Here is a 15864-nt window from a genome sequence, read left to right on the forward strand (position 1 = left end):
AATTTCCTTTTTTTTTCATAAATGCAAGTTATATCGAAGAAATTTTACCACTAGCATAAAGTACAATATGACAATATGTCACGAAAAAACTCAGAATCAGTGGGATCCATGGAAGCGTTCCAGAGATATAACTTCATAAAGTGACAGTGGTCAGAATAGTAAAAATTGGCTTGGTGTTCCTGCAGTGGAAATGCACTAAAAACACTTGTAGGGTTTTTTGTGCAGATTTTGTTCACCTAATGCTAGTCTATGCGAAAATCCGCACATAAAACTTAGCGAACCCTCAAGAGAAATTGACATGTTGTGGATTTGAAACACTCACCGCAGGTCAGTGTCACGGACTGACTGCCCAGTGTGACACGACCCACTAGTTGGTCGGTCACCAAATGGCACAACAACACAACACCAATGGAATAGGGGAGAGGAAAGCCCTGACAATAGGGAATCAGGGATGGTCACCTCCTGAGCTTCACCCTGAGCCTGTGCCTGTTCTCACCCAACACCCTATGCATGTCCCTCCCTCTGCCGATGCCAGGATACCTCGCCCCTATTTATCACCTAGATCGGCCCTTGCCAGTGCACTGGCCTGCAAGGAGTTCTAGCCTCACCTCTGCAGAGCACACAGGGGGAAGTGACGGACACTAAAGGGACAAGGCAACAAAAACACAACACTTAACCCAAGCACACCGCTGCTTAACTCCACACCACATATAGCACAGCAACAGGACTCCAAATACCAGACTTGCTGACACCAGAGAGCTGCTTATGAAAAGGTTGGTCTCCAAAGAGGAACTGTATCACCAATAGTCAGCAAAGCGAGTCCTTCAAAATCAGCCTGCAGTAGTGACATTTGTTTTAGTTAAAGGTCCGCCACCCTCAATAATGGCACCCCGATGAACGGTGGTGACTGGTATGGATGTATCAGGCATTTCTAGAGACCTGGTCCATCATGTTATCGTCTCTGTAATACTTGTAAACCGTCTCTTTCCCTTTTCCTATTCAGGTAAATCAAAGGTCAGTCATATGCATAAAACACCAGTGGATGCAGCAGACGACATTGCTGATGTCCCAGATGGACACAGAATGGATTCCTTTGAGACAATGGTACATGAAGATTTTGTTTTGTAAAGCAAGATAAAACATGTTTTGACTGGCATGTGTAAATGAGACAATAGTGCGAAGGTTAAAAAATGGCTCATCTCTTGAGATGGGACCTCATAACTGCTTTCAGATCTCCCAACATCTTTAAAAAGCAGGCTGGTCCGCATGAGTCTACAAGGACGTTGTAGAGTCACCAGCTGCATGGGGATTAAGCCACTGCAGGAGTGGGGAGCCATCTGTCAGACACAGCTGAACTCCCCATAGAGAAGGCAGAAATGGTTTATTACCACGTCTGCTTAATACTGAACAAGCACAGTGCATACAGTGTACGAAGCGCTGACAGAGCTTCCCTTTACAAGTGATCATGTAAGTGCTGGGAGGGAGCAAAAGCTGCTTGGTCTCAGAAAAGTATTTTAAGCAAAAAAGTATTTTAATGTTCAAGTGCTTTCAACAGTATTTTATGACTTTATGGAAGCAAAGTGTGTGAACTAATTTTAACGGGAGTCTGTCACGCCACAGTTTTATTACATATGTAAATGAAGGTGCTTAGGTGCTCCCTAGGCATGGTCAAGAGCTCCGCTCGCTGCGCACAGGATCACACAGGAGTCTACAAGCGCTATATAGAAGAGGAAGATTATCATGCACTGCACACACTAACATTGTGCCCATTCTCATCCCTTATGTCATCGACAGCTTCCACTGCTTTTTGATCCTGTTTGCAGTGAGCAGCCACTATACACAGGATCACACAGGAGTCTACAGCTGCTATACAGAAGGGGAAGATTAGCGTGCACTGCACACACTAACATTGTGCCCATTCTCATCCCTCATGTCATCGACGGCTTCCACTGCCTTATGATCCTGTGTGCAGTGAGCGGCCACTATACACAGGATCACACAGGAGTCTACAGCTGCTATATAGAAGGGGAAGATTAGCGTGCACTGCACACACTAACATTGTGCACACTGTCATCCCTCATGTCATCGACGGCTTCCACTGCCTTATGATCCTGTGTGTAGTGAGCGGCCACTATTCACAGGATCACACAGGAGCCTACAGGTGCTATACAGAAGAGGAAGATTAGCGTGCACTGAACACACTAACATTGTGCACATTCTCATCCCTCATGTCATCGACGGCTTCCACTGCCTTATGATCCTGAGTGCAGTGAGCGGCCACTATACACAGAATCGCACAGGAGTCAGGAGTCTACAGCTGCTATATAGAAGAGGAAGATTAGCGTGCACTGCACACACTAACATTGTGCACATTCTCATCCCTCATGTCCTCGACGGCTTCCACTGCTTTATGATCCTGTGTGCAGTGAGCGGCCACTAGACACAGGATCACACAGGAGTCTCCAGATGCTATACAGAAGATGAAGATTAGCGTGCACTGCACAGACTAACATTGTGCACATTCTCATCATTCATGTCATCGACGGCTTCCAGTGCTTTATGATCCTGTGTGCAGTGAGCGGCCTCTATACACAGGAGTCTACAGATACTATACAGAAGAGGAAGATTAGCGTGCACTGCACACAATAACATTGTGCACATTCTCATCCCTCATGTCATCGACGGCTTCCAGTGCCTTATGATCCTGTGTGCAGTGAGCGGCCACTATACACAGGATCACACAGGAGTCTACAGATGCTATATAGGAGGGAAGATTAGCGTGCACTGCACACACTAGCGTTGTACACATTCTCATCCCTCATGTCATCGACGGCTTCCACTGCTTTATGATCCTGTGTGCAGTGAGCGGCCACTATACACAGGATCACACAAGAGTCTACAGCTGCTATACAGAAGAGGAAGATTAGCGTGCACTGCACACACTAGCATTGTACACATTCTCATCCCTCATGTCCTCGACGGCTTCCAGTGCTTTATGATCCTGTGTGCAGTGAGCGGCCACTAGACACAGGATCACACAGGAGCCTACAGGTGCTATACAGAAGAGGAAGATTAGAGTGCACTGCACACACTAACATTGTGCACACTCTCATCCCTCATGTCATCGACGGCTTCCACTGCCTTATGATCCTGTGCGCAGTGAGCGGCCACTATACACAGGATCACACAGGAGTCTACAGATGCTATATAGAAGGGGAAGATTAGCGTGCACTGCACACAGTAACATTGTGCCCATTCTTATCCCTCATGTCATCGACGGCTTCTACTGCATTATGATCCTGTGTGCAGTGAGCAGCCACTATACAGAGGATCACACAGGAGTCTACAGATGCTATATAGAAGGGGAAGATTAGTGTGCAATGCACACACTAACATTGTGCCCATTCTCATCCCTCATGTCATCGACGGTTGCCACTGCCTTATGATCCTGTGTGTAGTGAGCGGCCACTATTCACAGGATCACACAGGAGCCTACAGGTGCTATACAGAAGAGGAAGATTAACGTGCACTGAACACACTAACATTGTGCACATTCTCATCCCTCATGTCATCGACGGCTTCCACTGCCTTATGATCCTGAGTGCAGTGAGCGGCCACTATACACAGGATCACACAGGAGTCTACAGATGCTATATAGAAGGGGAAGATTAGCGTGCACTGCACACACTAACATTGTACACCTTCTCATCCCTCATGTCATCGACGGCTTCCACTGCTTTATGATCCTGTGTGCAGTGAGCGGCCACTATACACAGGATCACACAGGAGTCTACAGATGCTATATAGAAGGGGAAGATTGGTGTGCAATGCACACACTAACATTGTGCCCATTCTCATCCCTCATGTCATCGACGGCTTCCACTGCCTTATGATCCTGTGTGTAGTGAGCGGCCACTATTCACAGGATCACACAGGAGCCTACAGGTGCTATACAGAAGAGGAAGATTAACGTGCACTGAACACACTAACATTGTGCACATTCTCATCCCTCATGTCATCGACGGCTTCCACTGCCTTATGATCCTGAGTGCAGTGAGCGGCCACTATACACAGGATCACACAGGAGTCTACAGATGCTATATAGAAGGGGAAGATTAGCGTGCACTGCACACACTAACATTGTACACCTTCTCATCCCTCATGTCATCGACGGCTTCCACTGCTTTATGATCCTGTGTGCAGTGAGCGGCCACTATACACAGGATCACACAGGAGTCTACAGATGCTATATAGAAGGGGAAGATTAGCGTGCACTGCACACACTAACATTGTACACCTTCTCATCCCTCATGTCATCGACAGCTTCCACTTCTTTATGATCCTGTGTGCAGTGAGCGGCCACTATACACAGAATCGCACAGGAGTCAGGAGTCTACAGCTGCTATATAGAAGAGGAAGATTAGCGTGCACTGCACACACTAACATTGTGCACATTCTCATCCCTCATGTCCTCGACGGCTTCCACTGCTTTATGATCCTGTGTGCAGTGAGCGGCCACTAGACACAGGAGTCTACAGATGCTATACAGAAGATGAAGATTAGCGTGCACTGCACAGACTAACATTGTGCACATTCTCATCATTCATGTCATCGACGGCTTCCAGTGCCTTATGATCCTGTGTGCAGTGAGCGGCCACTATACACAGGATCACACAGGAGTCTACAGATGCTATATAGAAGGGGAAGATTAGCATGCACCGCACACACTAACATTGTACACATTCTCATCCCTCATGTCATCGACGGCTTCCACTGCTTTATGATCCTGTGTGCAGTGAGCGGCCACTATACACAGGATCACACAAGAGTCTACAGCTGCTATACAGAAGAGGAAGATTAGCGTGCACTGCACACACTAGCATTGTACACATTCTCATCCCTCATGTCATCGACGGCTTCCAGTGCTTTATGATCCTGTGTGCAGTGAGCGGCCACTAGACACAGGATCACACAGGAGCCTACAGGTGCTATACAGAAGAGGAAGATTAGAGTGCACTGCACACACTAACATTGTGCACACTCTCATCCCTCATGTCATCGACGGCTTCCACTGCCTTATGATCCTGTGCGCAGTGAGCGGCCACTATACACAGGATCACACAGGAGTCTACAGATGCTATATAGAAGGGGAAGATTAGCGTGCACTGCACACAGTAACATTGTGCCCATTCTTATCCCTCATGTCATCGACGGCTTCTACTGCATTATGATCCTGTGTGCAGTGAGCAGCCACTATACAGAGGATCACACAGGAGTCTACAGATGCTATATAGAAGGGGAAGATTAGTGTGCAATGCACACACTAACATTGTGCCCATTCTCATCCCTCATGTCATCGACGGTTGCCACTGCCTTATGATCCTGTGTGTAGTGAGCGGCCACTATTCACAGGATCACACAGGAGCCTACAGGTGCTATACAGAAGAGGAAGATTAACGTGCACTGAACACACTAACATTGTGCACATTCTCATCCCTCATGTCATCGACGGCTTCCACTGCCTTATGATCCTGAGTGCAGTGAGCGGCCACTATACACAGGATCACACAGGAGTCTACAGATGCTATATAGAAGGGGAAGATTAGCGTGCACTGCACACACTAACATTGTACACCTTCTCATCCCTCATGTCATCGACGGCTTCCACTGCTTTATGATCCTGTGTGCAGTGAGCGGCCACTATACACAGGATCACACAGGAGTCTACAGATGCTATATAGAAGGGGAAGATTGGTGTGCAATGCACACACTAACATTGTGCCCATTCTCATCCCTCATGTCATCGACGGCTTCCACTGCCTTATGATCCTGTGTGTAGTGAGCGGCCACTATTCACAGGATCACACAGGAGCCTACAGGTGCTATACAGAAGAGGAAGATTAACGTGCACTGAACACACTAACATTGTGCACATTCTCATCCCTCATGTCATCGACGGCTTCCACTGCCTTATGATCCTGAGTGCAGTGAGCGGCCACTATACACAGGATCACACAGGAGTCTACAGATGCTATATAGAAGGGGAAGATTAGCGTGCACTGCACACACTAACATTGTACACCTTCTCATCCCTCATGTCATCGACGGCTTCCACTGCTTTATGATCCTGTGTGCAGTGAGCGGCCACTATACACAGGATCACACAGGAGTCTACAGATGCTATATAGAAGGGGAAGATTAGCGTGCACTGCACACACTAACATTGTACACCTTCTCATCCCTCATGTCATCGACAGCTTCCACTTCTTTATGATCCTGTGTGCAGTGAGCGGCCACTATACACAGAATCGCACAGGAGTCAGGAGTCTACAGCTGCTATATAGAAGAGGAAGATTAGCGTGCACTGCACACACTAACATTGTGCACATTCTCATCCCTCATGTCCTCGACGGCTTCCACTGCTTTATGATCCTGTGTGCAGTGAGCGGCCACTAGACACAGGAGTCTACAGATGCTATACAGAAGATGAAGATTAGCGTGCACTGCACAGACTAACATTGTGCACATTCTCATCATTCATGTCATCGACGGCTTCCAGTGCCTTATGATCCTGTGTGCAGTGAGCGGCCACTATACACAGGATCACACAGGAGTCTACAGATGCTATATAGAAGGGGAAGATTAGCATGCACCGCACACACTAACATTGTACACATTCTCATCCCTCATGTCATCGACGGCTTCCACTGCTTTATGATCCTGTGTGCAGTGAGCGGCCACTATACACAGGATCACACAAGAGTCTACAGCTGCTATACAGAAGAGGAAGATTAGCGTGCACTGCACACACTAGCATTGTACACATTCTCATCCCTCATGTCATCGACGGCTTCCAGTGCTTTATGATCCTGTGTGCAGTGAGCGGCCACTAGACACAGGATCACACAGGAGCCTACAGGTGCTATACAGAAGAGGAAGATTAGCGTGCACTGCACACACTAACATTGTACACATTCTCATCCCTCATGTCATTGACGGCTTCCACTGCTTTATGATCCTGTGTGCAGTGAACGGCCACTATACACAGGATCACACATGAGTCTACAGATGCTATACAGAAGAGGAAGATTAGCGTGCACTGCACACACTAACATTGTGCCCATTCTCATCCCTCATGTCATCGACGGCTTCCGGTGCTTTATGATCCTGTGTGCAGTGAGCGGCCACTAGACACAGGATCACACAGGAGCCTACAGGTGCTATACAGAAGAGGAAGATAAGCGTGCACTGCACACACTAACATTGTGCACATTCTCACCCCTCATGTCATCGACGGCTTCCAGTGCTTTATGATCCTGTGTGCAGTGAGCGGCCACTAGACACAGGATCACACAGGAGCCTACAGGTGCTATACAGAAGAGGAAGATTAGCGTGCACTGCATACACTAACATTGTGCACATTCTCATCCCTCATGTCATCGACAGCTTCCAGTTCTTTATGATCCTGTGTGCAGTGAACGGCCACTATACACAGGGGAGTGGGATGAGAGCTCTGCCCTTGCACACATTGATGCTGTCTATGCAGGTGATCGACCGCTCCAGTGTCTATTTATGTCGGGCTGGGGAGTTGGATCAGGCAGCGTACAGAAACTTGTGCTGCCAATGACCATGATGGGAGGGGAGGCGTAGTGGAATAGAAAGGGTGGAACAGTGCACCGAAGTTCTCTCATTTACATATGTTTTACACCTTTTTTTAATAAAATGCAATTACTACTATCTACATTACTAGTATAATTTTTTTAGGGGCTAAATCCCCTATGTGAAGATTTAAATAGGTACATTTCAGTTTTGGGTATGACAGGATCGCTTTAAAAATAAAGAAAGAAAAAAAAGTAACAAAAATATTTAAGTCTGAAAGTTGTTTCTAACCCTGTGTGTAAGTGAGGGGGCTGCGGCAAACCCTTGGTGTGGCCAAGCGCTCTACTCACCTTTCCACTACATCAGTTCCAATACTCCTCCCTCTCCTTATTATAACTCCCCATCCCTGCACTTACGGAGAATGGAGCGGCTGAGCACCTGCATACACAGTGCCAGTGTGCAGGGGCTGAATTTTTATTCACCACTTCTGTGTATAGCGGCTACTTGCCGCATTCACTATTACAATGTAGCAGCGGCCGATGCTAAAAGGAGAGGAAGATGAGAAAGTGCACAATGTCACCGTGTGCTCTAAAAGGAGAGGGAGATGAGAATGTGCCTGATGTCACCGTGTGCTCTAAAAGGAGAAGGAGATGAGAATGTGCACGATGTCACCGTGTGCTCTAAAAGGAGAAGGAGATGAGAATGTGCCCGATGTCACCGTGTGCTCTAAAAGGAGAGGGGGATAAGAATGTGCCCGATGTCACCGTGTGCTCTAAAAGGAGAGGGAGATGAGAATGTGCCCGATGTCACTGTGTGCTCTAAATGGAGAGGGAGATGAGAATGTGCACGATGTCACCGTGTGCTCTAAAAGGAGAGGGAGATGAGAATGTGCCCGATGTCACCGTGTGCTCTAAAAGGAGAGGGAGATGAGAATGTGCCCGATGTCACCGTGTGCTCTAAAAGGAGAGGGAGATGAAAATGTGCATGATGTCACCGTGTGCTCTAAAAGGAGAGGGAGATGAGAGTATGCACGATGTCACTGTGTGCTCTAAAAGGAGAGGGAGATGAGAATGTGCACGATGTCACCGTGTGCTCGAAAAGGAGAGAGAGATGAGAATGTGCACGATGTCACCGTGTGCTCTAAAAGGAGAGGGAGATGAGAATGTACCTGAGGTCACCGTTTGCTCTAAAAGAAGAGGGAGATGAGAATGTGCACGATGCCACCGTGTGCTCTAAAAGGAGAGGGAGATGAGAATGTGCACGATGTCACCGTGTGCTCTAAAAAGAGAGGGAGATGAGAGCGTGCACGATGTCACTGTGTGCTCTAAAAGGAGAGGGAGATGAGAATGTGCACGATGTCACCGTGTGCTCTAAAAGGAGAGAGAGATGAGAATGTGCACGATGTCACCGTGTGCTCTAAAAGGAGAGGGAGATGAGAATGTACCTGAGGTCACCGTTTGCTCTAAAAGAAGAGGGAGATGAGAATGTGCACGATGCCACCGTGTGCTCTAAAAGGAGAGGGAGATGAGAATGTGCACGATGTCACCGTGTGCTCTAAAAAGAGAGGGAGATGAGAGCGTGCACGATGTCACTGTGTGCTCTAAAAGGAGAGGGAGATGAGAATGTGCACGATGTCACCGTGTGCTCTAAAAGGAGAGGGAGATGAGAATGTGCCCGATGTCACCGTGTGCTCTAAAAGGAGAGGGAGATGAGAATGTGCACGATGTCACCATGTGCCCTAAAAGGAGAGGGAGATGAGAATGTGCACGATATCACCGTGTGCTCTAAAAGGAGAGGGAGATGAGAATGTGCCCGATGTCATCATGTGCTCTCTCATCTCCCTCTCTGCTGTATAGCAGCTGTGCACTCCAGTGTGCTCCTTTGTGCAGCGAATGGCCGCTATACACAGGAAAAGGCATGTATAAACTGACATACACCATTGCCGTGAAGGAGTTTTTTGTCAGGAGTTTTTTTTTTAGACTAATTAACAACAAAGTATTTATTAATTTCCTTTATTTCCACATTTAGTATGTGTTTAAATATACATAGTACCAGTCCTTATTGTACTGATTGCATTTTTTGTGTATAATCTAGAATGCCAGTCTGAATATTGTAGTAATTGATGGTGGTGAAGGCGATCTGCAATTTAAAGAAGAGGAGGATGAAATTCCTATAAGTGGTAGACCAGGTGAGTCATTTAAGGAAGCTGGTATTGAATGTATTGACATTTTGACTTCATAGTTGGGAAGGAGTACAGGTTAGTCTTGGTAATCATGCAGGCATGATTATTGCCAGGAGCTCGACTTAACTGGCAGCCGCGCTCTTTCAGCAACAGCCAGTGTCAGTGCCAGCTCCATTGCTGGCTGTTTAACCCTCCAAATGCCTGTGTTCAATAGTGACCGTGGATCTAGATGGTTGTGAAAGAGATAAGGCTCCTCCTCATCCCTCCATTAAGTGATCGTGGGGTGCTTTGACAACCCAAGGCTAAAGGTATTGTCACACTTAGCGATGCACCAGCGATCTCGACAACGATATGACCCTGTCAGGATCGCTGGTGCATCGCTAAGTGGTCGCTAGTGAGCTGCCAAACAGGCAGATCTCACCAGCGACATAGCAGCGGTCGGCGGTCGCTACTTTCCTATAAGACGAGGCGATGAAGACATCCTCCCACCCGCGTCCACACGTTGCTCGTCGCCACAGCAGGAAGCTGACGACGAGAAACGGCCCAGGCCGTTCTCGCACGATCAGCGATAACCAGCGACGGAGCCGGTCGGCGGTAAGTATTACACATAGCGATATCGCTAGCAATATCGCTGCTGCGTCACAAAACCAGTGACGTTATAGCGATATTGCTAGCAATATTGCTTAGTGTGACAGGCCCTTAAGCAACACCCTCGGGGTCTGGCAGGGTCTAACAGGCTATACGTCATTATGAAAGTGACAGATATAATGCGCTGCAATGCATAAGTTTTGCAGTGTATTAAACCAGCAATCAAAATGTGACATGTCCAAGTCAAAAACTAAAAATCCTATAAAAGTTGATAAAAAATAAACATGAAAAGTCCTGAAAAAAATAGTTTGCCATTAAAAATGCAGCTTTTATGTAGAAGCAAAAATAAACAAAAAAAGTACTATATTTGATATCAGTACATCCAGAATAGCCCGATCTAGAAAACTGTCACATTATCTTTTTTTATGGTGTTCCCAGTATGGGTTAAATAAAAATGACAAAACCACTGTTATTTTATTAAATTGACACACAAAAAAATAAAATGAAAAGCGATCAAAATGGCATCACTGAAAACAGCATCTTATCCCACAAAAAACATGCACTCCTAATAGCTTTGTCGGCAAAAATATTAAACTGTTATAGTTCTCAGAATATAGCGGCGCAAAACTACATTAGTAAAAAATTGTTTTTAATGTGCAAAAGTAGCAAAGCATGAACAAAAGATATAAATCTGGTACCCCTGTAATTGCAGTGACCAGAATAATAAAGCCGTCTTATCACTTATACCTCACGGGGAATTGCGTAAAAACATAGAATAAAACAATTCCAGAATTGAAGCCATCATACAGCACTGACAGCAGAAAAATCAAAGGTACCTATATCTCTCAAAAAATGGCTGTGAATATTTTGGTGTGTAAAAGTAGCAAACATAAAAAAAAAATCTATATAAATCTGGTATCACTCTAATTCTGTTAAACTGAAGAATACATTTGTTTTATCACTTTTTGCAAACTGGGAGCAATGTAAGAGCAATACTTGAACTGCTGTTTCTTTGTTTATTCTGCCTCCCAAAAATCAGCATAAGGCTCCGGCGCACATTTATCCTGTACTCGACGCTGAGCACTTACATCGGGGTTTCAATCTAGATGGACAAGGAATGTTACAGAATCCAAAGGAACCATTCACTCTCATGAGACCGATGTAGTCGCTTTGGACTCTGTCTCACCTCTTTTCTAGTATTATCTGTTTTTTCAGTGTTTCTTGTGCATGCATTAAAAGTGGGTACACTGCTGAGACAGAGGCCACCTGGAGTGTAAAGTGACTCCATCTGCTTCATAATGAATAATTCTGTAGGGGGTTCTGTCTGAATCATTTTTTTCAAGGATTTAGACAAAAACTATGGTGAGAAAAATTATTAAAATGTGATGTTGTCCCTCGCCACCCAAAAAAAAAAGTCCAACAAAATCCTTGCTCCCAATGTAAAATGCCCCCCCCCAGAAAAAAAACAAAACTCTGTGAGCCTAACGGTGTGCCCAAACCACTATTGATGTCCTCAAGTTTGGTATTTTGCTGTAGCAGAAAGAACTTGCTTAATAAAATATGGGGTGCATGTCTCCAGAAGCACAAGATGGGCACAAAGTTTCTTGGGCACAATAATAGAGGAACACTACTAGGAGACAAGAAGGAGCGCAATAGGGTCTTATCCAATGATACCGGTACAATGATTAATGTGAGATAACTCACCTGATGTAGTTGCAAATAGTAACAAAAAATGAGCACGTGTTTCAGCTGCTGCAGGACAGCGGTCACTATGTGCCACGGGTGAATGAAAAGTAAAAAGGAGGTGTCATCAACTGCGCTGCTGATAAGGAATCAATAGCAGGATAAAATCAATGGATTTTATTAAAAGGTTTACAAGTCAACACGTTTCAAGGTCATACAAGACCCCTTCATCAGGACAAAAACCTATGAGTGACTATCAAGAGTGTGTGTCTTATAAGCGGTCTTTTTAAAAAAATAAAAACGCCAAACCAAGCACATGACTATGTCAAAGTTGACACGGTGACTCCAGATACGTATTGCTGTTGAAACATTTGTTTGATTTGTGACATTTGGATATTATAAAAGATTTTTCTTTCTCGCTTCATTGGGGGACACAAGTTACCATGGGTGTATGCTGCTGTCGCTAGGAGGCTGACACTATGCAAATAAGAAAAAGTTAGCTCCTCCCCAGCAGTATACACCTACCGACAGGCCCAAATTACCTCAGTTTTTGCTTAGTGTCTGAAGGAGGCGGACCTGGATCTAACACCAGATCCGCAGTATTTTTTCTTTACAGGTTTTGTGTGTGTTATTAATCTTTTCACTTTTATTTTTCAGATACAGCTCGTCGGGTAACAGGGTGCAGAATTCTCACTCTGTTTTCCCACATTTAAGCGACCGAGAGAGCAGTGTGGTGTCACCCACATCGCCTACTCTCTGGCCCGCTGGCAGGACTTTGTCCCCTGTCCCCCGTAGGGGCGACTCTCGGTGGCCAGTCCTTGCCTTTTCCCCTCCTCACCCCTCTCCTCGGAGAGGGCTGAGAGGAAGACGGTGGTCACTGGTGGTGGCCTTCCCCCTTATTCTTAAGGGGTGACACTGTATTCTGCGCCGTCGGGACACGGTGCGGGAAGGAGGATTGTTTTCCCAAGACCCTCTCCTCCGAGGACTCCTGATGTCATCCTCAACTATGAAGAGGAGCCGGATTCAAGAGACAGGTAGTAGGCCCCCCCGACACCGCTAAGCCCCTGCAGCACCCACCAGTATGCCACTGCAGCCCCTGCTTCTCCTCTACTCAGATTCAAATTCCGCGCCATTTTTTCACATAGCGCGCGCTGTCCGACATTTTTTCTTACAGCCCTCTTCCTCCGGGCTGTTCTCCGGTTAGGCCAGCCGTCCCCTTTCTGCTCGTCCTGCAGTCCTTCCACCATGTCGGCGCCTCAGGACTCCTCTAACGCCTGGGATGAGAGCACTTCCCCACCTCCTGAGTGGGCCGTTGCCATGTCCGAGTCGGTTTCAGGTCTGACCGTTGCCATGTCTCAATCAGTTTCAGACCTCACCAAAATTTCACAGTCCCTGGTACAGGTCCTGGAACGTATGCCGCATCTCTCTGCCGCCACCAGTGCTCCGAACACCTCTCACGGTGATTCGCACGCACCTGACCATGACCTTCCCAGGGACAGATCAGGAGAAAGGACTAGGAAGCGGACTCTGTCTAGCTCCTCAGATTCGGCAGCACCAAGGGTGCCCCTCTCTGCCCGTTCCCTCTCCTCGGAGGCGGATGTCGAGTCAGACGCAGCCTCTCTGTCAGAGTCTGACTCTGACGCAGATCAAACCTCTAGAACGCAGGACATGGTAGATAGCCTTATTTTGGCTTTTGTGCAAACGCTCGAAATAAAGGAGGAAAATGCTAATGCTCATGACCAATCCGTTTCATTCAAACGGGTAAAACGTCTTTCCAAGCTTTTACCCAATCACAACGAGTTTGACATCACTACCTCTAGACACTGGGAAAACCCCGGAAAACGCTTCCCGGGAAGAAAATATCTGGACATCCTTTACCCCTTTAGTCCTGACCTCGTCAGCAAATGGTCAGAATCTCCTAAGGTGGACCCGCCGGTTTCACGTTTAGCATCTCAAACAATCCTGTCCATTCCCGATTCGGCATCCCTCAAGGACGCTACGGACAGACAGATTGAGGCCTTAGCCAAATCAACATTTGAGGCATCAGGCACTTCCTTTTGCCCTAACTTTGCCTTCTCATGGGTGGCGAAAGCAATATCTGCCTGAGCCAAGATACTCCGTCGAGGCATTGTGGCAGCACCTCCCACAGAGGAGCTAGCAGATTTAGCAGATCAAATTGCCCATGCTGGTAAATATTTGTTGAACGCCTCCCTGGATGCTGCTGCTTGCTCAGCAAGAGCAAACAGCAACATTATTGCTATTCGCCGTATCCTTTGGTTGAAGGCGTGGAACGCAGATCCGGCTTCCAAAAAATCTCTCAATGGCCTACCTTTCCAGGGCGCCAGACTCTTTGGGGCCAAGCTAGACCAAATCATTTCGGATGCCACCGGAGTCAAAAGTGCTTCTCTGCCCCAATCCAGGCCAAGATGCACCTTCAACAAAAAGGGCCCTCAGCCTTTTCGGCCCTTTCAGCCTTTCTCTTCCTCAGGCAGATCCTCTCAACAGGACCGTCCCTCTGCTCAGGGAGAAAAAAGGAAACCTTCCTTCAAACCTGCCCCTCGCTGGAGGTCTAGAAGCCGCCCCTCTAAGACCTCCGGTTCTCGCGTCCACAGATTTTCCTCTAAATGACGGGTCACCCCCACCTGGGAATCTTTCCAGGGTGGGAGGCAGGCTTCTTCATTTCAAGGAAACTTGGTTGGCGGCGGTCGACGACGCCTGGGTCAGGGAGGTTGTCACATCAGGCTACAAAATAGAATTTTCTTCGCCCCCAAAAGGACGTTTCTTCCTTTCTCGCCCACCAAAACAGCCCTCTCATGCCCTAGGGCTTTCCCAGGCTGTCTCTTCTCTCCTAAACTCAGGAGTGATCGTACCCGTTCCTTGGCACGAACGGTTTTCCGGGTTTTACTCAAACCTATTTGGCCATCTTTCGTTCAAAGGGGATTCTTATAATCCCTTATCTCGACGATCTCCTGATCAAGGGTCCATCTCGCCGAGACAGATCACTCTGGACACGCTCCATCGCCTCTCCTGGATAGTCAACAAAGAGAAGTCGACCCTGATCCCAACTCAGCGTCTCGTATTCCTGGGCATGGAATTCGACACCAGCCAAGCTCGATTCTTCCTTCCAAAGAAGAAAATTTCTTCCCTCCGACAGGAGATCAAAGCCCTAAAGCACCCGGTCCCTCTTCCTATTCGGCTCTGCATGAGAGTCCTAGGGAAGATGATTGCTTCCTTCGAAGCAGTGCCGTATGCCCAGTTTAACTCTCGCCCTCTCCAGCTGGCCCTCCTGTCTGCTTGGGACAAGACGACATTCTCCCTGGACCGTCCAGTGCTTCTGCCTCTCAAGGTGAGGCAATCCCTAACCTGGTGGACGTTTCCCACCTCGGTCCTACGCGGGAGATCCTTCCTTCCCATTCGATGGCAGGTCAACACCACCGATGCCAGTCTCCTGGGTTGGGGAGCGGTTTTTCTCCACCTCACGGCGCAGGGCCGCTGGGATGCTCAGGAAGCTCTCCTACCAATCAATCTCTTGGAGATCAGGGCAATCTTTCTTGCTCTCATCCGCTGGCAGCCCATCCTCGCAGGGAAGCCGGTCCGCATCCGGTCGGACAACGCCACGGTGGAACTCGCAGCAAGCAGATCATGCTGGAGGTGGCAAAGATTCTGCGTTGGGCAGAAAGCCATGTTCCCGCCATTTCAGCCGTACACATTCCAGGAGTGGACAACTGGGAAGCCGATTTCCTGAGCTGTCAGGGGGCTCGTGTCAGGCAAGTGGGCTCTCAACCCCGACGTCTTTCACCAAATTTGTCTGA

At 47.5% G+C, this 15864-nt stretch overlaps 1 protein-coding gene across 3 annotated transcripts in view; it reads left to right on the forward strand.

The window, feature by feature from the left end:
- Positions 1-15864, forward strand: part of LOC141069323 (uncharacterized) — a 135702-nt gene that overhangs the window by 77218 nt on the left and 42620 nt on the right. For all 3 annotated transcript variants that reach the window (XM_073558784.1, XM_073558783.1, XM_073558785.1), the window contains exons 5-6: positions 1004-1104; positions 9694-9787. In XM_073558784.1, the coding sequence (XP_073414885.1) occupies positions 1004-1104; positions 9694-9787 (195 nt within the window). The remainder of the gene's footprint in view (positions 1-1003; positions 1105-9693; positions 9788-15864) is intronic.

This window comes from Dendrobates tinctorius, unplaced genomic scaffold (genome assembly GCF_039654945.1).
Source record: "Dendrobates tinctorius isolate UK_male_01 unplaced genomic scaffold, ASM3965494v1 ptg000258l, whole genome shotgun sequence".
Taxonomy (NCBI): domain Eukaryota; kingdom Metazoa; phylum Chordata; class Amphibia; order Anura; family Dendrobatidae; genus Dendrobates; species Dendrobates tinctorius.